A 19,503-nucleotide genomic window follows, 5' to 3' on the forward strand; every position below is an offset into this window, starting at 1 on the left:
GACTAATTTTGCATTTCTCTTCTTATTACCATGTTATCGTTCATTTTCTGCGACTTACGGTAAGAAGGCACCGACTGCAGATGCTGGAGGGCGCCATCAAGCGAAAATCATGACATATCGGACAGGCTATATCACTAAGAGTGTTTCAAATTTTATACAATAAAATGGCCTTAAGGCACTACCGGTTATAATGCTACGGATAGCTCCACACTTTGTGTCTACATAGTGGCACAATGCTAACAGCAAAAAGTCATTAGGTGCATAATCGTGCGAACGATGTATTTGAAATATGTACACTACAAGCCCAAGAAAGTAATAGCATTCGTGTATGGCACAAATACACCCCTTGCCAAACGCTTTTATCACTCGTACGGAATTGCCGTTATAAAGCACATCCTTCAAGTACTACGTAAGCGTGGCAATGTTTGTGTTGTTGGTGGCGAGTGTGTCGAGAAAATTTTCCTCAAAGAGACGTGGTATCATTAAGAAAATGTCATTTCACTATTGCTGGAGTCACGCAGATTTCTCGAGGGCGAATTTTACGTTTGTCTAACATAGCCAGCTGGGGCAAGTTGAATAAACGCAAAACCCGCTGGGGAGGAACCTGTGTGGTTCTCGTTCAACATAAATTACAACTCAATTTATTCCAGTCGCATGGTAACAAAGTTAGATTATAAACGGCACACACGAGTTTAGAAAGTGAGATGACAGTTGTATTTGTAGAAGGAACATGTGAACAACGTGACTTAGTAAGTTGCAAATAGATTTCGTTTTGAATTTACATTGATATACTGCAAGATCTTAATGCATGCCAGTTTCACTGTAACACTTTTTGAAGTTCTTAGAATCAAACTTGTTACTCTCAAAGAGTTTAAGTGAGTAATAAAACAGAAAAAGGGAATTATAAGACTTGAGCAGTTCGTTTTATAATAACACCTCTTTCATCAACACAAAAGTTAAAATTGATTGGGTTATCAATTGCTTCAGTTATTTTTTCTTCAAGATTTTCTAACGTAATCCAGTCCTTCGATTCCTTGATCACTTTTTCAACTTGCTTTTGTAGCTCTCCCTTCAAAATCTCTGCTTCTTTCTCTTTTTCTTCCACTTTGGTTTGTTCAAACTTCTGCCTTGCTGTGATTTCGTCTTGTATCCTCTCCATCCTTTACGCAAGTATATATACAATATGCCTATATTAGAATGTTGTCTGTGCGTAGTATATGCAGTTAAATATTTATAACATTGATTTGCAATGCTTTTTAATATGATAAATTTCAAATTAAAGCGCACTGATCATACCAATAAAATTAAGTGGCATGTAGTTCCCCTTAAATTGTTTATGTATTTTTATGCCCTTTACGTATAGCATTTCATATCATAGACTAAAGTGATGATATTCCATTTTCTTCATTAGCTATGTTCAAACATTGTCAGGATGACTTGGAATTGTCATTTAAAAAGTTTAATCTAGTAGTCATCGTTTCTTAACTCAACTTTAACATTGCACCATTACGCACATTGTCAGTATCCCACATTTCTTGCATAACCTGACTTCCTAGGAATGAAACAGAAGACTGATATTGGTTCCATCAAACTAAAGGCTGTCATTATTTAATCATGCAAATAATTGGTTTGCAAAAAAAGTCCAGAAAGCGCCTTATGTGCTTTTAAAAACAAATACAGTATTCTGAATATGGGGCCTTTGAGAGCATTATGTAACCCCTGTGCAGTGCATATGCAAAAGTAAGCAAAACTGTTGCAATCACAACAACAACACTGTATTACAGCTAACGCAAAGTATGTTTTCCTCAGAACTTCTTACTACACAAACTGATGAAACAGTTAAGCCTGACTAAGTGATGTACATCAGAATTACAATATGGATAACATTTCTTTTAAATATAAACTATGCTTTCGTATCATTCCTTTCTATACATCAGTTTTGCAATGAACTCATTTAACCTCGAATACCGCAACATACAGGGCAGGGCCATTATGCACTATACCATGGCAAACAATTACAAGCCCAATAGCAATTGATTGGCACTCACCAATGTTTCGTCACAATCTGATGCATCGTGTGATAATGTATGCTAGCTACAGTATATTTGATGGATTGACTTTATACAAATATATAAATGTTGGATTTTAGTTACTTTTGATTCAATCTTACTTAACGTTACTGTTAACAATAAACTTTAATTAATTTCACAGGTAGAGAGGAATGTTTTGCAACGTTAAAAATGGTTAAATGGCCATAAATGATAAACATTTGTCAATTAGTCATGAAAAGGGCAACAGTTTGTGCTACTGCCACACAACTCCACATGCTTTTTTCCCTCTTTTCTCTGGTGTAGAAAGGCTACTAGAGAAAGAGCTCTGGATTGTAAACCTCTGCGTAAGGGGATTATGAAAAATGAAGCTTTGGTGCTAAGCACTGTGTTATAATTTGTCCGGTAAAAAAGTTAACCGACTGTGAATATTTGGAAGTTTTTAACGACCTTGCCATTAGAAAACATGTTCGGTTAGTCACTAAGTGAGTAAATCACAGAGATATAAATTTAGATACTCGTCATATAACTCCAAGATTAATATACAATAATCCATAATTTTATAGTTAGAACTATAAAGTAATATAAGTAACCCCAATACAAATTTTTGCATAAAAAACATAAAAATGCAACTTAGAAAACAATATGTAGCGATTAAAATCAAGATGAGTAATCCTACCTTACTGTTCTTAATTTCTCATTTTCAGCTTCGTTATAAGACATGCATTTTTGATGATGACCCTCTTCATCCCATTTCATCTCATTGGAGGTAATAGTTGCTTCGAGCTGCTGTTTTCTTAAAAGATCCTCCTGGAATCCGCAACTGCAAAATAAAGCTAGTTGAAATGTTTGCGAAAGCCGACTGTTGCTATAAAATTGAAATTACAGTTAATATAATATCTGACATAATAAACTGAAGTGGATGGGTGGCAATATCACAACTTTTCATACAATTCATCTCATTAATCAATATCCACTGCAATCAAAGAAGATAAATCGAGGAAACCCAAGGTATGACATATACTCACACTAGCGATTTTAAAATGGCATTGTAATTTCGATACAACGCTGTATTGCTTTCCACATCTTTTTCAGTTGGATGTTTCTTTGCAAAGTAGCTTGGTTCCTTTGATGGGGCGCGACCAAGGAATTTTGGCTTTCGAAAACGAACTGAGATTAAACACGATGGATTTACACGGATTGATCCTTGTTCTCCAGCAAAGCAAACGCTTTTCAAAATTTGTTTTAACCTCATATGCTGTCTGCAAACTGCAGACATTCCCATTTATATATAAGTCAAATAAAAGGGCATGAAATGCGTTCAGAACAAAAGTAAGCTATTGTATCCTAACTGCAAGAAGAATAATTATAATTAACTGAAGTAGGGATGCACAATACAGAATACCTGGCTATTCTAGAATACTTAATTTCGAATCCAGAATTTCGAATCTATTCTGAAATTACGCGGCAATTTTTTCTAGGCAATTTTTTCCAAATAATAACGAACAAAAAGCAAAAATATTTGTGCATTATTTTGAATTGTATTAGTATCACATGACAAACAGTATAACATATGCTAAATCAAGCATCATACGATTCATATTAAAGCATAGAGCCGTGTAGTTCTTGCCACCTGCACTACCAACAGTCTTAATACCATACTTTTCGGAGGTAACACATTTACACATCGAATCATAGAATTAATCAAGAAGCTGCTTGTTGCAATGTAGGATATTCAGTGCTTCTAAGTGACTTTCGGTAATTCTTTTTTTTAAGTTCCAATACTCCAACACGTCTGTTTTATTGGAGTTATCTTTTAGGTAGGCTGAAACCTCATTAGTTACAATAGTGTCAATGTCAGCTCCCTCATCATCTGCATCTTCTTGGTTGCTTTGTTGCACCTCCATTCCTAAATTAACCTAATTTTCCATCATGGAAACAGAACTGGTGGTGCTGTCGCCAACAGGAATGGGATTACGGGGTGGTGCTATCACTGCTATGGTTGTGTCAGAAATCATTTCTGATTTTAAATGCAGGCGAACCCTTGTAGCATGATGCGGTTTAAAATACTTTTCTTTGTATGCTGGGTGAAGCCATGTTGCCATATCAAATAAAGATGGAAATGGAACATCATCAGATGCAACAGCAAAGTCAAATCTGCATTCTATATCAGATTTAATCTTTTGTCTAAATGCAGAAATATGCACACTAGCACTGCTTGTAGAGATGGAGCTTGAGTAGTTACTCAACAGCCCTTTAATTAATGGTATAATGGCTGCAGTTGTCACATATTTATCTCCTTCAATAAAGTCACTGGCCACCTTTAGAGGTAACAATTCTTCCACGAGTCCTTGGACTGTTGTAATTCCTACTGGTGTTGTTCCTACTTCCTACTGTTGTTATTTGCGCTTGCAGAGAGACTGCCTTCAATTCCGCTGATATTTAAGAACACATGCTTTTTCTTCAAGTGCTTCAACAGACTGCCAGTACTGTTGCAATATGATAAAATTGCCTTGCAATGGCGACAAACCACGCTATTCTTTTCATCTGGCTTACAAAAATGTTCCCACACGCTGGAACTTTTTTTTCGCCCACGACCAGTCGACATGACGCAGTGATAATTAATAGATTACCTTATTCCTCTACACTTACATACAGTCTACTGCTTACTTGTTTACGAATCTCAAGCGCATGGTTGGTGAGTGAATCAATGCGCGGCTGCGCGCGCGACTGCACTGCACAGCAGACGTAATGAATCATTCGCCCGCACAGACATGCAGCGCGTGCAAACCTCAGCTTTTTCGTTGGCTTCATTGTTTTGCGTTACGGATGATTAAACTAAAATCTAGGCAGGACAAATTACACTACGTAACAAAATTCAAAAAATTTTTTGTTTGGCTACATTTATTAAGTGTATCTGTATGATTTTCAAGCACTGATTTCAAAAATGCTATCAGTTTTTTTCTATCATCGATCGTTTTCAAAATACAAAAATTTCCGTTTTTTGTGATTTTCCATTAACTGTAGGTATTTTATGCGGTTATGATCTGTGTCTGTCAGCACTATCATGTTGTAAATGGGTGTCCTATTTACTTGAGAAAGTGAATGGGAGTGGGAGTTTGAAATGCAGACGAATGTGCTTTTATTTCTTATCTCAGTTTTCATTTTATCTCAGCCTGTTAAATTCAGTATTTCATTAGAAAGTCATGTTTAGTGTTTACAGAGAGAAGTATGCCATATGATTACATTTTGTAGAGTTAAGTCTTGTGTAAATCTTAGATTCAGTTCATCTTTTAAATAGTAGAAATCAAAAAGTCTAGTAGAGAGTGAAAAATTTTAAGTAAGAGTACTGCCTACCCCACAGGAATAGGCACTTGGAGTTTTCTGTCTACCTTGACGTTTTTGAAGACCTTTGCTATTGCAAAGATGTGGAAGGCCTGTTTTGTGCTGTTGGAATAGATCATGATCCTACTCAGTGGCGGCGTTTCATTGACAGTTCTACCAAAAGTCTTAAAGCAGTGTTACTTCACAATGGCAACATATACCCATCAATTCCACTTGCTTATTCCTTACAGATGAAAGAAGATTATGAAAACGTCAAGCAACTGCTCATTAAAATCAATTACACTCAGTTTAAGTGGTATGTTTGTGGTGACTTTAAAATGTTGGGAATTGTGCTTGGTCTGCAGGGTGATTACACAAAATACTCTTGTTTTCTGTGCTTGTGGAATAGTAGAGCTGACGGTGAGCACTATGAGAAAATTAATGGCCGACACGGGAAAAACTAAACCCAGGAATGTACAACGTTATTAGGGAACCTAAGCCGGGAAATAGTTTTACTGCCTCCACTTCATATCAAATTAGGTCTGGTAAAACAGTTTGTCAAAGCTTTGGATTTTCAAGGACAAGTTTTTCAAGAAATCCGTTTAATGTTTCCCAGACCATCACTTACCAAAATAAAAGGAGGAATATTTGTTGGTCCTCAGATAAATACAATGTTAAAGTGTAAAAGCTTGGAAGAAAAAATGAATGAAACAGAAAAAGAAGCGTGGCAAGCATTTCGAGGTGTGGTTGATGGATTTTTGGGCAATAAAAGGGACAGAAATTACAAAGAGTTGGTGGAGAAACTGATCAAAAGTTTCCAAAACATGGGTTGTCGCATGTCTGTCAAACTTCATTTTTTATGTCCGCATCTGGATTTTTTTCAAGAAAATCTAGGTGATTTCAGTGAGGAGCACGGTGAGAGACTTCATCAGGATATTGAGCCAATGGAATAACGATATAAAGGCCGCTGGGATAGTGTAATGATGGGAAACTACATTTGGTCTTTAGTAAGGCAAGACAGGAGTAGTCATAAAAGAAAAACTCGCTCAAAAGTACATTTTTGAACGACTCTTAGTGTTTGACAAAACTATGTTACATTTATCTTCAAGCCTTCCTTATTAACGTTTTTAAACTGGTTTTTGCGTTTAATAAACCAAACAGAACCTTGATGTGGAGCTAAAATCTACTGCAAGAGTAGAACACGATTTGCTGTACTTACAGCTATATCAAAATTTGAATATCTCAAAAAGTAACGATGGTACAAAAAAACTAACTGGATTTTTGAACTCAACACCCAAAAATACATAAAGGGGCATTAAAAAAAGTAGCCAAACAAAAATTGTGTTACGTAGTGTTATTTACTCGTACGGGAACGCACTGCGTGAACCCTATGTAGGAAGAAAATAGGCGCTTGGAACAAACAGTCTATAAAGAAAAAAGGCGGCGCGCAAGACGGAAAATATCAACTTTACATTTGTTTAACGTCGCACACTGTTCATTTAACAGATTTAATTTCGAATCCTGATATCCGAAAATAAACTGCAAATAAGATTCGAATACATTGAGATTCGAATCTCTAAGATTCGATATTCTGTATTGTGCACCCCTAAACTGAAGTAAGAACAATTTAAAACAATTTGTGCTCAGACTCACTTTTGCCAGCTGACAGCTGATGACACTGTGATCTTGTGGTTATTGCCGTTATTATGTGTCAGTGGGTACCATGCTGAACCTCTGGGGTTTGAATTTCGTTGGTGGCATTTTTATAGGCGAGAAAGGTTTATATAAAATTATCTTTTACTAGAATGAAAAAAAGTTCAAAAGGTTAAAACTTGAGTTAACTAACTTGAAGTTGGAGGAGGACTGGATGAAATTACATTGACTTATTTGAAGTTTTGACTTAACAAACTTGGTATAATTGGCGGCACAGTTATGTACACTAGTTTGGCATCTGCACAAAAGAAATCATGAAGGTGAATGCTGAACTTTTCCACCTTCATGCTGATGTATAATAAACAACTACAAAAGCTGGCAGGTCAAATGCCAATTTATAATAAATGAACAAAGAAATGATGCTTCAGTATATGACATCATGCCAAAATCCATCCAAATCCACCGTATCATTTATGTCTGTCATTAATTATGCAAAGCAAAAAATCTGTTAACAAGTAACCGTTAAAGCAAAACAAATAATAGGCTTTCTTATACGGTATCATAGCCTTTGTCTTTAGACTAGCCTAAGCATTACAATGTAACACATTAATTTTCTTGATTGTTCTATTTGCTTGTGCTTGGAGAACGGAGGAGAACTTGTGCGTGTAAAGATGCAAATTTTGGGCCTAGTACAGAAGTGCACTACCACAATTTAAGTAGTCTAGTAAGCAAAAGAATCCTGTGGTTGTACATTTCTGCACTAGAACCCCGAATTCTGCTAGAGGTAGCCAATAAAGTGTTATACAGGCTTGGCTAGCATGGCCACCAAACCCAAAATAGTACAACAGTAGTAGGTTAATAGTAGTAGTAGCCTAGGTATCAACTATAGTTTATTAAATTTATCACATTTACGCTTATTTAAGCAATCACATTACGTTCAAATCAACCGTATGAACCTAATCCTTAACTCTAACACAACATGCGTTTGCACCCATGCGTGTCGGGATTTCTATGGTCTCTGATGCGTGTTATCAAAGGTCCTATGTTTTTTCGCCACTTAATGGCGTTATTCGCATTAGGTTAGGATTTGTGGGCGAGTGAATTATATTTGTTAATTTTATAAATATAAGCTAATTATGCACATGTTTTAAAATCTCCAGCAAAAGAGTCCAAGTAAGCTTTTACAACCATGATTAAGAAGACTACTGACAGGCTTAACTAGATTAAGACCTTTAATTGAATAACACCATCTCATGAAATGGAAATATGATACGCATGCGCAGTATTTCCCACTAAACTGATCGATGGGCGTAACCGTAAATCGTTGTTGGTCGTGAAGAACTGCGGCCATATTTTGAAATGAGCATGGGTAAATTGCGTAAATGAACATACCATTATTTACGAATAAACTATAAAATAACTGTGGCATTACCTTTTATACATATCACTGAGTTCTAAGTATGTAAAAAATCTTGTATTTTGAAAACGAACTGTGTAATTTATTGACAAGTAATGTCATTCCTATGTGGCTGTTGACACTAACGTCGCAGGTAGTAAACATCACGTATTTCTATAGTTGCATATTTTGTGTTATCGTAAAAATCTGATACTATGAATAAAGTGGAATACGACAAGATATACAACTACATCAAAAAGTCCGAAATACCAGGCGAGCTTGAAACGTCTCATGCGAGATTTGGATTCAAACGAAAATGTCGAAGTTATGTGTTAGATGAAGGTTAGATAATAAAGATTATACTGTTTTCCTAACGCTCAGTAGATTAGGATATACGAGCCTACCTAAGTAAACAATTTTCTAAAGACGATATATTTTCTTGCCTTGCATAATATTGCTCTTGATAAAATAAACTTCATAGTGTACTAACACCACTGCCGGTAACAATTAGCATTTATACAGTTTTTGTTTTCTTTGTGAGGTTATTTATTTGCAAGATTTAATAACGTATGGGGTATTGTCTTGGTGGAATAATTTCCAGGGACATGGCGGTACTAACAGATAAATTTATTTTGCAGGAGAAGATGCAGTTTACTACATTCAGAAAAATAAAGATGGATCTATTCGTCGCAGATCCAAAGTGATTGTTGGAACAAATGATGATGCAAAAGCAGTGTTTTTGGAAGTCCACAGAGAAAACAGCTTTACCCATCCTGGGTTTAATCGAACTCTGCAGTCAATATCTCGCAAATATTTTTGGCCACGCATGACTTATGACATTACGGAATGGGTACTAGACACTAATTGATTTCTCATTACGCAAATGTTTGTTCGTTCATTCATTATCTTTTCACATAAGCTGTTTGACAGATAATTTTTCGATGGATTTAATTATATTGTAATGCACAGTGGTTGTTAAACTTGATGGAGGTACTGAATCTTGCAAGTTTTATGCTTGCATTCACTGAACACTTGGTTGAAATTTTCAACACACATATATGTTATATATACATACTGTGTGTTGAGTCTACGAAACCCTAGATTCGAAATGAACCAAATCACTGGGGTTCGATCGAACCCAGTTTAAAAACCATTGTTTAGTTTCTATTTCATAATTATTAATTACTTTTAGATTCGTTCATGTCCTATCTGCCAAAAAGATGACAAGACAAAATTGGTGCAGTTGAAGGTTAAAATATTGCGATTTTTTATTAAGGGTTGATGCTGAATTTAATGTTACGAATTAACACTTCAATATTTTCTGTAGGTTACGGAACCATGGGAAATCCTGACAATGTCTATAATTGGCCCAGTAAATGAAACAGCAGAAGGATACAAGTTTATTTTTACTGCAACAGACTACTATAGTAAATGGGTTGAAGCTTTCCCTATCTGCAATAAATATCCTGCAGAAGTGGCAGCTTGTTTGAAATTGATATTCTATCGCCATGGTGCTTGTAAAAGTGTTTTATCTGATGAATGCATTGAGTTTATTACAGAGGTATAGCCTGCACTGTTGTGCTAAGGGCTACTTTGCGATTTTTTATTGTTTGTATATTTGTAACGAGTGTGGCTTCACAGCACATGTTTCTGATAAGGCCATGAAAGAATACTTTAATAATTAATTTTACTAATGGTGTTTTTTATATTAGGTTAACAATGAACTAGTTAAGCAGCTTGGAATTCAGCATCGCATCAAAGCTGTATATCATCCAAATATAAAAACATTTGATGAAAAATGTGCCCAACAACTAAATTCGTAAACTCAATTCTTTTATATTCTGGGGATTTGTTTTTGCTGCAGTTTCTGTATCTCCGCAATACTTTTTAATTCTTGTTTGCAGCACATTCTTGAACCTGGTTGTGGAGCACGCGTTTGACTGGCCTCACTATATTGATGGGTTACTTTTCACTCTAAGAACTAAAAAACATCATATTACGAAGTTTACGCCATTTTACCTCATTCACAGACGAGAAGCACGTATGCCTCCGGTGTCTAGCACAGATCCAGTTGCCAGTATTGATAGTGTAAGTGTTAGGTAGCCACATACTATAAAATCTATTGCTTAGAGTGGTATATGACATGGATTGTAAAATTACTAGGAGTTCGACCTGAACACAATCTTGGAGCCAAACTATGAAACTGCAGCCAATAAAGATCACTTGGGTGAAATTCGAAGCCACGAGAAGGTGATGGAAAATGTTAAATCTGCAAACCTGGATCAAATCATAGAGAACGCAAGAGAATGGACTGAAAGCACAGAGCACCGCTTTACAATAGGGGAAAAGGTCCTGTTGGTTAACAGCAAAAAACGCCTGGCAGAAACTATGGGGTCTGATGCGCCCCATTCAGGGCCATTTGTAATAACTGATATTAAGACAAACAAAGTACGATTAATGTGTTTGAAAGACAGTACCCAGTTTAAGGTAATGCCCAGTGTTGAACGCATTATTCCATATAGAGAATCATACAAAATTACAATGTTTGAATAAAGCTTTGTATGAAACAAAGTCAATTTTATTGCTAAGTAGCTTTCATTCCACTGTTACATGTATGTGAGATAGTATATAAGGTGGATAAGAAATACACAAATACCTTAGCCTTAAGATAAATATGAGGTTAGATGACCTAGCACCAATGCTAGTAAAACATATCCATGGAAATGACTTCGTGCTCAAACACCAAATAACCTTTATTTAGCTTAGCTCAATCTTGTTGTAAAGAAACACTGCAAAATAGTATTAGTGAGCACAAAACATAATTGACCAGACAATAAACTTGGCAGTCTGAATAATAATATTGACCTCAGAACAGGCCTCTGCCCAATTGCTTAATAAGGCTGTGTTATTTTATCAAATCAATAAAAAAATGAATCTGGTTTGAACAACAACAAAAAAACATCACATTTGTTTTGAGATTATTAAGTCATTCATTTTTTTGCAGTAGTATTGTGTATAATATATGCTGTAATTGTTGTTAAATGAGCATTTTAAGTTGGAAACAGTACCTAGTGTAGGCCTACACTTCGATTGAGCGAAAACATCTTGTTCAAAGGTCATGCTGATTTGGCTGCATGGACTGCATAAGTCTCTTATCATGATGCGAAACTCATGACCTTTTAAAATTCCTTGTTGCATTTGTACAAGAAAACTGGAATGTATAAAGTTTCTCAAGTAAAACTTATTTGTCCTAGTTTCAGTTGGTGTTGGTGAACGTAGTAAGTCTCAATTCGAGTTTGTCGCACTTTGCATAATGCCACCAGAATACAATGGCAATCAATTTGCAGATACAACCTTTAATCAACTTTTCATACGATTGATTAAAAATTTGTTAAATCCAAAGCATATGAGTTTGTACTGTTATAGGAATCATGTACTCTTATGGCTCTTGTGTTTCTTCTTTTTGGAAGACTTCTTTTTTCGTCTAGAATCATCAGAACTACCACTCTGATACTCAACTTTTTTTCGTTTTCTCTTCTTCCGTTTTGGTTTTTCGTAGTCACTGTCTGTTTGTCCATCTTCGCTTGAAGAACTCTTCTTGTGTTTTTTCTTTTTGTGTTTTCTTTCTTTTACTTGCTTTTTCTTTGAAATCTTAGTTGTGTCATTTTCAAGAATTTCATCTGGTTCATCGGAACTTGTACTACTAACATCCAAAACCACGTCTTTTGATGCGTCAACTCGTAAAAAATTACGGCATTCAAACGTTAGATGACCAGGGTAATCACATTTCTTGCAACCTGCACGAGCTAACTTATTTTGATTAGTGAGTCGAGCGACTATGGCTTCTTCATTTGTTGCCATAAAGTTATGTTGCAAGCATCAACAAATACAAAAAAGTCAAGTTGGCGAAAATAGAAAAGAAAACTTTACTTCTCACATGTAAAACAGAAGATCACATTCAACGCCTTAACTCTACTGAAGCGTACTACTTTTAAACATATTTTTGTTCTTTATTTTGTGGCGATAATCCACCACAGCAGTGTTGTTGTGTATAAGATGTCTGTAAAAATAAAAATGTTTTTTTTGGATTTTTAAATAAAGTCATAAAACACTATTAATAAATTAAATGAATAATAATAATAATAATCGTTTTTATGAGCATTTTGTGACGAAACCAAATGAAAAACATTGTAGCAGGGTTTTGCAACATTTTTCGTTGGTAGGCCATTTTTCAATATTTGAGTTGACAAAGCAGTGTTGAAGTTTGTAAACGGTATCTAAATAAGGTTAAATCTATTTCTTTCACCACATTGCTATTTCAAGATATCAAATATGGTAAAGGCAGTTAGGCATACATTTTGAAACACAGAATACATTAAATAATTTTCTTGTAGTTTTGAGACGGCATGTCGGTGTTGTAACAAATAAAATACAACCGGCTGCTGCCTAGTGCTTACCCAGTAAAACATAGGATTGCGACGCCATAATGAAAGTGGTTGTGCAGTTTGATTTTTCTTAATTTATGATTTGGAAAGTATCGAATATAAGCTAAAAAAATCCTTCATACGAGTAAGCAAATTTCCAGACAGCGACATTTTAGGTCAACCTGACAATATCGTTATGGTTATATGTTGCAACAGAAATTTTGCTATAAAAATATCGAAATTTGCACCACTTACGCCATTAGATATTTTTTCTGTTCTTTTTTTTGTCATTCTGATATTTACGTTGTTGATTCTTCCCTCATGCGTTGTGCATACTACTTTGACCACAATTTTATTTTACTTGTCTTTGTTATAAAATTAACTTTGGCCTGAAATTTTTCACGGAAGAAAATTGAAAAAATTTATTTCTGTTGTCGAAAAGACTTCGGACAGGCGTTAGACATCTTTGCTACTTTCGTCAAATAAGTATGATCAACACGGAAACAAAATACAAAAATATTGCAGTACAATAATTCCAGAAGTATTCAGAAATGTACCTTTATGCTATAGAATTTTTTCGGTTGATCGTATCATTTTGTTCTTGATGTAAAAGTGCATCGCCTGTGTGACATATATCAAGGTCACAACCCTCTCCAGTAAACCATTATCAGACAATACATCACATATAGTATTAAAACACACATTCAAATATATATTTTTTCGTTTGTTGTAAATGAGCTTCATAAAATAGATTTAACAAACAAAAAAAGAGGCACAGAAGCTAAGTGTAAAACGTTGCAAATCACTCAAAAACTTACAAATTGGAATTTTAATTTATTTCTTGTTACACGTAAATTATATGAAATGCTATTCACAAGTGTTCGCCGAAAGGTCGACTCTTGGGCAAGTTATTATTTTCCGGTACTTTATTTGGACAAACAACGTCTTGTCAAGTATGATACGGAATGGAAGACGAAAACCGGAGTATTTTCACAGTTTTCATGCACGTTTACATAATTTATTGCAAGTTTTTAGCAGACAGGCTGACAGTGGCTTGCTCAAGCATTAAACCAGCATCTGGCAGGTTGTGAGTTCGCACTTGACCTGCACCCTCAGATCTTTTACGCACCTAAGGTCTTGTCGAAAAAGGCAGAAAAATGCTGTCTGGATTCCATGTCTGACCTACACGCCGAACTTTTAAGCTATATCTTCACACCGATTTATAATAAACAAACAAGAAATGTTGTTTTTTTAAACGCCAGTTTATAATAAATAAACAAAGAATTGAGCCTTCAATGCACGCCGTCACGCCGTCATGCCAAAATTTGTGTTTCCTGTAGCAAACTGCTGTACTTCCCCGTTGGGCTTAAAGGCTGAAGCTAAAGCCACAAACCCTACTGGAAAGTTTGGATGAAGTTTCAGCAGGTTCCTTCAGCCCAGTCTGGCCTCCAGCGCAGGAAGTTGTTTTCTGCGTCAATTTTTCTGCTGAAGAATTGTGGTATTGTCCAATGTCCTATCTGGTCTTTATTTGGTTGCAGTTGTTATTTTATCTTATTTAGAAAGTTTGGGACATGCTATTGGTATAAAAACTAAACATTGATAGAAACAACTGTGATGGTTTTGTTGAGAGTCATGGTTTGTTTTGTAAATGCTGAAATTTGATTTTGGGATCTTGTGATTCACTTACTGACCAAGCTTAAATTCTCCTTAATGACGTTCAGATAAATTACCTCGCTTGAACTGGTGTGCCATATAAATACTGATGTAATGTTTGCAATCTTCCCTTTTGTCTTTCACTTGTTACTACTGCGCACTGTAACAGCTGTAAGCTTTGCCCAAAGGCGTAAGCCTTTGTGTCTGACAATAAAAATAGGAATTTACCATTTAGTCTTATGTATAGACAGAATTTAAGCAACTACAGCAATAGTCACACTGTGGGAGTAATGGGAACTCATATCATCTTAGCAGAAGCAAAACAAGTTATCAATCTTCAATTGTACCTCGCTCATATCAAAACAACAGCCACCAGTGTACGTGGTCTTTATGGCGAATATGGTTGTTGTGTACTTCACAAAAGATAATACAACAAATTTTTATTTGTCATACAACCATACGATGATGTGCCGATATGACTATAACCTTCGGTCTCCCTTTTACAGTTTATTCTTATGTTTAGTTGTCTAGGGACCAGACATCTGGTCTAAATAACATATTGGTGTAATTCTTGGTGTAAGTTCATTGTTTTACAGTAATAAGGTCTAAAAATACCACATGGCATTGCAAAGAAATGTCTGCCGTCAGTGAAAACAATGAAATCCACAGCGTGTGAGGTTTTCGGAAAGAATCAAGAAATGAGAGTAAAGGAAGGAAGGAACGGCAAAAAAATCTTGCATCAAAACCACTATTGAATAATTATTCCGATATCACTGGTAACATAGAAATGCACCGGAGAAAGATTGAATAGATGCACACTTGGCTAGACTTACACACCTGAGATGTTGGCATATTCTGCCATTGAGTACAGACCGGTGTTCCATAATTATAAATATTACGTGGCGTAAATTTTAGCATTACATTAATTTGCACAATAAAAACATACCTCTGGGGCTTTTCAACTTTTCTGTGGATGATGTTGTGATTTACGTTTTAGTATAAGTGTGCAAAATTCATAAATATGTTGGACATTAAGTCCTAATTCTTTTTAACATCGATTGTTGCTTCTGAATACAGGGGTTTATGTAAACACTCAATAGCCTTACAGGCCATGTTTTACAAAAATGCTTTTTAAACTAATGAATGTAAACTAAAGTAAGTTTGTTTTGCAGGAAACTTAGTTGGGTGTTACTTAACAGCATCACTTCTTTAAAAAACATAATTATATTAATCATATAATGGTACTGTCAAGATTGTTCAGTGCTCGCTCTTTCAAGTTAGCTCGCCAGATTTCAACATTAACCAGAAATGGAAGAAAAGCACCTTGTAAGGAAATATATTGTCTTTAGCTTTTTGCAGTATTGCAGACGTATTACTGTTAATACTCTAAACATACAGTTGCTGATAAAGTTAGAAAACTCTTATTTTGTATTAGTTGTGATGCGAGAAATGGATACTTTGTTGTTACAGTGACTAGTTCACCTGTTTAGCAATTATTTTTGTGTTTATCTCATCCAGCTTTAGTGCAACAAGTGAAGCCAATGCCAGCGAGAACAATGGTAGCGAAAGCAACCACTGCACCTGGAGACCTTTCAGTGAGATCTGCAGTGTTATGGCTTGTTCTTGGAGCCTGTCCCATCACATTAGCTGTGGGTTACTCAATTGTTTTACAGCTATCATTTGTAATGCATATTGTGCAATGTTACCAGCTGTTTTGGAGTAATTCATGATTTGCCTGAAATTTCTTGGGACTAAAATGTCTTGGTGCTAACCTTGCTAGCTCTGTAGCTTTAATCATTTTTGTCATTGACAGGGTTTCTATGTGACAAAACTTTTAAAAGATATGATTGAAGATGTAGAAGCCGGTCATGTTATTCCCGGACCAAAAACTGTTATAAGCAATGATGAGTGGTACGACATGAAACAAGAGGTATGCTATATACTTGCAAACTTAGATGCATGTAGAGCACTAGTGCTTTACAAGCATGTCAGTACATACTCTATGTTTATGTAGATAGTTTTAATACATTGTTTTACAAAAATTGTATATTACTGTCTAAGCTTAAGTGTTGTATTAAAAAATACACTTCTTACTCACTTACATAATGATTCAATCTTCAGCTTTTAGCCGCTGTTGATGAAGATGATGAGGAGGATGAAGGTAAGAAGGTTGAACTATCGAGCATGTAGTAGTTTATACGTTTATATATTAATAATTTATGATTCTTGTGTTTTTGACTTGACTTAATATCTTGTACAAATAAATACTTTACTCCAGTATCAACAAACTTTCAAATTCATTTATTTACTTAATTCCAATGATTTCTGTTTCAATCAACAATTTGCACATTTTTTTGAGAAACTTGCTTGGTAGTAATTTAAAGACAAACAGATACCTTGTTTATGTATTTATGTATGTTTATGTATGCGGTGTTTAGGGATTTTTTGGTGAATTCCCAATTAGTGGCATTGTAATGCCCTTGTTGCAGGGTGTAAGATTTATGCTCTAGGTTATAAATTTTCAATGATTTAGAAAAAAATTGCGATAAAACATCTTTTTTTAAACTGCATGTTGCCTGCACACTAATACTATTATCCATACGAATTACACATTGATCAAATTAAATATACATTTAACAGGTGGATATTAGCTCAAGCTGCATGTGTAATTGTCTATATAATGAAGTTATTGAAAATTAGCTTTTTTAAAGTTTGGTGATAGGGAAAGCTTTTTATGGAGACTAAGATTATATCGTATAAGTAAAAAAAACAAACAAAAAAGAAAGTATATAATGTATTTTATCTGTATTTACATTACATACGTTATTGTTATTACCCATTGTGCACGTGACAAAAATGCAAAAAGGACTTAAGCCTTTGTTAATTCCATTAACGTTAGTTTCTGAAATACAATTGATGTTTTTTGGTTATTATAATTACTTGTTTTACAAAACGTTTTCCAAGGTTTACTGTAACTAACATCAACCTTTTCATTCAAAGCTTATGAGCAATCAAAACTGAGCATGTCTTGTTATAAATATTTAAAAAGAAACTTTCTAGTTATTCACTAAATGAATTTAAAATGGAATGACTCTCATTTATTGAAATTCAATGTGAAAAGGCCAGAACTAAATGCATAGATATTTATGAGATTGACAAACACATGCCATGATTGTACTGGCATGGTGACATGTCTATTTCATAACCTGTGCAGTCACACAATAAATCTTGGCGTTGAAGAATGCAGGTGATTGGAAAAGAATAACGGCTAACGCAATAGTGCAATCGGAATGAAACTTTAATGAGCGTGTGTAGGTTAAGGTAGCAGAGAGCTGTGGAATAGAATAGAAAATGACCCAACAAAGTTATTTTGAAAGCAAGGCAATAGCTTAAATCACGGTCAGTTTTCAAATGAAGATTTCTGAATTGACTGTCATCTTTCATTTTCAGAAAAGGTAGGTTAAATTATTTAGTGACTAATCTGTAAAACCTTAATTGATGTGATTCGGTCTGTTATTTTGTCACGTGCATGTATGTGGTTCACCAATTAGCATGATGTAATTCATACAGTCATAAATTGTATCAATTCTTTATTTAATTAGACTGATAGCTCAAAGATGACAAACAGGTTTTTATAATAACAGAGGAAGAAACGACGCCAGCATCAGAAGAATCAATAAACGAAGAGAGTCAACCACTAGATGTAGAGCCAGAGCAAGAAATAGTTGCGGAAGAAGAAGAGTTTGTTGTTGTTGAAACTCCTGCAGTTCCAGGTAAGTTACTACAGTTTTAAGTACTAATTGTGGTTGCTGTAACTAACTTACGTCATTATATATATCCATTGGGATTTGAAGGATTCACTTAACTTTGTTTCACAGAACCAGCTGTGCAAGCAGATAGCAAAGATACAATTATTTTTGTTGGTAAGTCTGAAGTCAGTGCAGTCTGTTTTTTGTTGGCACTTCAGTAGCTCGAGTTTCATGATCGATTGTTTCAATTGTTTCTTCCAGGTCCTCCAGATAAAGAGTAATTTGACACAGCTTCTTAGTCATATTTGGTGAGCTTGTCATGCTTTGAATTATGTCGGTTTCATTTTAATATTGTATAAAATAGAAGTTATTTTAGGAAAAATGTTGAGGAAAATCTTTACCAAAGCAGTGGTCTGCTAACATCAACAGACTTCAATGCAAGAATTTCTTAGCGCAAAATTCTGTTTAATGTGTTTGCTGAAACTTATGTTATGAAATTGTGCGAATATATTTGTACATTTGTGCCAATAAATCTTACTTTCTGCAACTTGTGTCAGTGTTTTTGTGTTAGTGTAGCAATGTGCAACCGTCATTTTTAGAATTCAGCGTATTGCTGATATATAACATAACAGGGGACGCTGAAAGGAACCTTTTGAATTACTTTGAAAAATTTAAATAGGTGTCGGGACTGATCAAGTTGCTTTATTTTATCTTAATTTGGAATGAGCAAAGTCGAGTTGAAGAGCTTCCACTGTATATTATTATAGATTACTCGTTTTGGTGTTTGGAAGGGGAACTAGTTTCACCTTTTTCTTTTATTTTGCAGAATAACTTTGTACACCATGACTTTTTTGTTGGCTGATCAGCTTTTGGCTTCTCAATTCGGCGACAATATTCTGGAAGATTTATTATATTGTGTTAAAGTTTGTGTCATTTTGAATAAAATTCCACGTTAATTTGAGCCTTGACAAAATTTTGTTCATGTTGCATTGTATCCACTAGCCAGGTGAAAATGCGTTCTATTCCATGGCACCTACTTGAGAAATTAGGATTTAATAGCAACTAGTTGCTCGTCATAAAGCGAAAATGTTCATTTAGAATTCCCCCAAGCATTATTTCGAAAATGCTCGCCCCACTTCTCACGTACCGGTAAGTGGTAACCAATATAATCAGCTGCGCGGGAGATCTGAAAAACATTTACTTGAAGACAAACTTCTTACAAAAAAGCAATTAAATTAATACAAAATTGTAACCAC

General features: G+C 35.0%; 3 protein-coding genes and 1 pseudogene across 3 annotated transcripts; 1 reads left to right on the forward strand and 3 right to left on the reverse strand.

Moving 5' to 3' along the window:
* Positions 1-260: 260 nt before the first annotated feature.
* Positions 261-3,419, reverse strand: LOC143460492 (small ribosomal subunit protein mS26-like). The gene is made up of 3 exons (XM_076958006.1): positions 3,077-3,419; positions 2,728-2,871; positions 261-1,160 (listed from the first exon to the last, which is right to left on the reverse strand). The coding sequence occupies exons 1-3, from the start codon at positions 3,331-3,333 to the stop codon at positions 902-904; spliced, it is 660 nt and encodes a 219-aa protein (XP_076814121.1). The 5' UTR covers positions 3,334-3,419; the 3' UTR covers positions 261-901.
* Positions 3,420-3,439: 20 nt separating this feature from the next.
* On the reverse strand, positions 3,440-4,808 carry LOC143449562 (uncharacterized; annotated as a pseudogene).
* A 6,337-nt stretch (positions 4,809-11,145) lies between these two features.
* Positions 11,146-12,448, reverse strand: LOC143461560 (uncharacterized). Its single transcript, XM_076959325.1, has one exon. The coding sequence runs from the start codon at positions 12,280-12,282 to the stop codon at positions 11,851-11,853; it is 432 nt and encodes a 143-aa protein (XP_076815440.1). The 5' UTR covers positions 12,283-12,448; the 3' UTR covers positions 11,146-11,850.
* Positions 12,449-15,637: 3,189 nt separating this feature from the next.
* Positions 15,638-18,794, forward strand: LOC143462944 (uncharacterized). Its single transcript, XM_076961265.1, has 8 exons — positions 15,638-15,824; positions 16,017-16,147; positions 16,312-16,428; positions 16,620-16,659; positions 18,143-18,271; positions 18,377-18,421; positions 18,509-18,555; positions 18,624-18,794. Exons 1-7 carry the CDS (start codon positions 15,737-15,739, stop codon positions 18,526-18,528), a joined length of 570 nt encoding a protein of 189 aa, XP_076817380.1. The 5' UTR covers positions 15,638-15,736; the 3' UTR covers positions 18,529-18,555; positions 18,624-18,794.
* Positions 18,795-19,503: the final 709 nt, after the last annotated feature.

Source organism: Clavelina lepadiformis, chromosome 1, assembly GCF_947623445.1.
Source record: "Clavelina lepadiformis chromosome 1, kaClaLepa1.1, whole genome shotgun sequence".
Taxonomy (NCBI): domain Eukaryota; kingdom Metazoa; phylum Chordata; class Ascidiacea; order Aplousobranchia; family Clavelinidae; genus Clavelina; species Clavelina lepadiformis.

Excerpts from the sequence above, each read along its gene's own strand:
- LOC143460492 (XM_076958006.1), bottom strand. The coding sequence starts at position 3,333 with ATGGGAATGTCTGCAGTTTGCAGACAGCATATGAGGTTAAAACAAATT. Across the intron at positions 2,872-3,076 it reads GCCATTTTAAAATCGCTAGT|TTGCGGATTCCAGGAGGATC; the intron begins GTGAGTATATGT and ends TTTATTTTGCAG. Across the intron at positions 1,161-2,727 it reads GAGAAATTAAGAACAGTAAG|GATGGAGAGGATACAAGACG; the intron begins GTAGGATTACTC and ends ACTTGCGTAAAG.
- LOC143461560 (XM_076959325.1), bottom strand. The coding sequence starts at position 12,282 with ATGGCAACAAATGAAGAAGCCATAGTCGCTCGACTCACTAATCAAAAT.
- LOC143462944 (XM_076961265.1), top strand. The coding sequence starts at position 15,737 with ATGGTACTGTCAAGATTGTTCAGTGCTCGCTCTTTCAAGTTAGCTCGC. Across the intron at positions 16,429-16,619 it reads GGTACGACATGAAACAAGAG|CTTTTAGCCGCTGTTGATGA; the intron begins GTATGCTATATA and ends TTCAATCTTCAG. Across the intron at positions 16,660-18,142 it reads AGATGATGAGGAGGATGAAG|AGGAAGAAACGACGCCAGCA; the intron begins GTAAGAAGGTTG and ends TTATAATAACAG.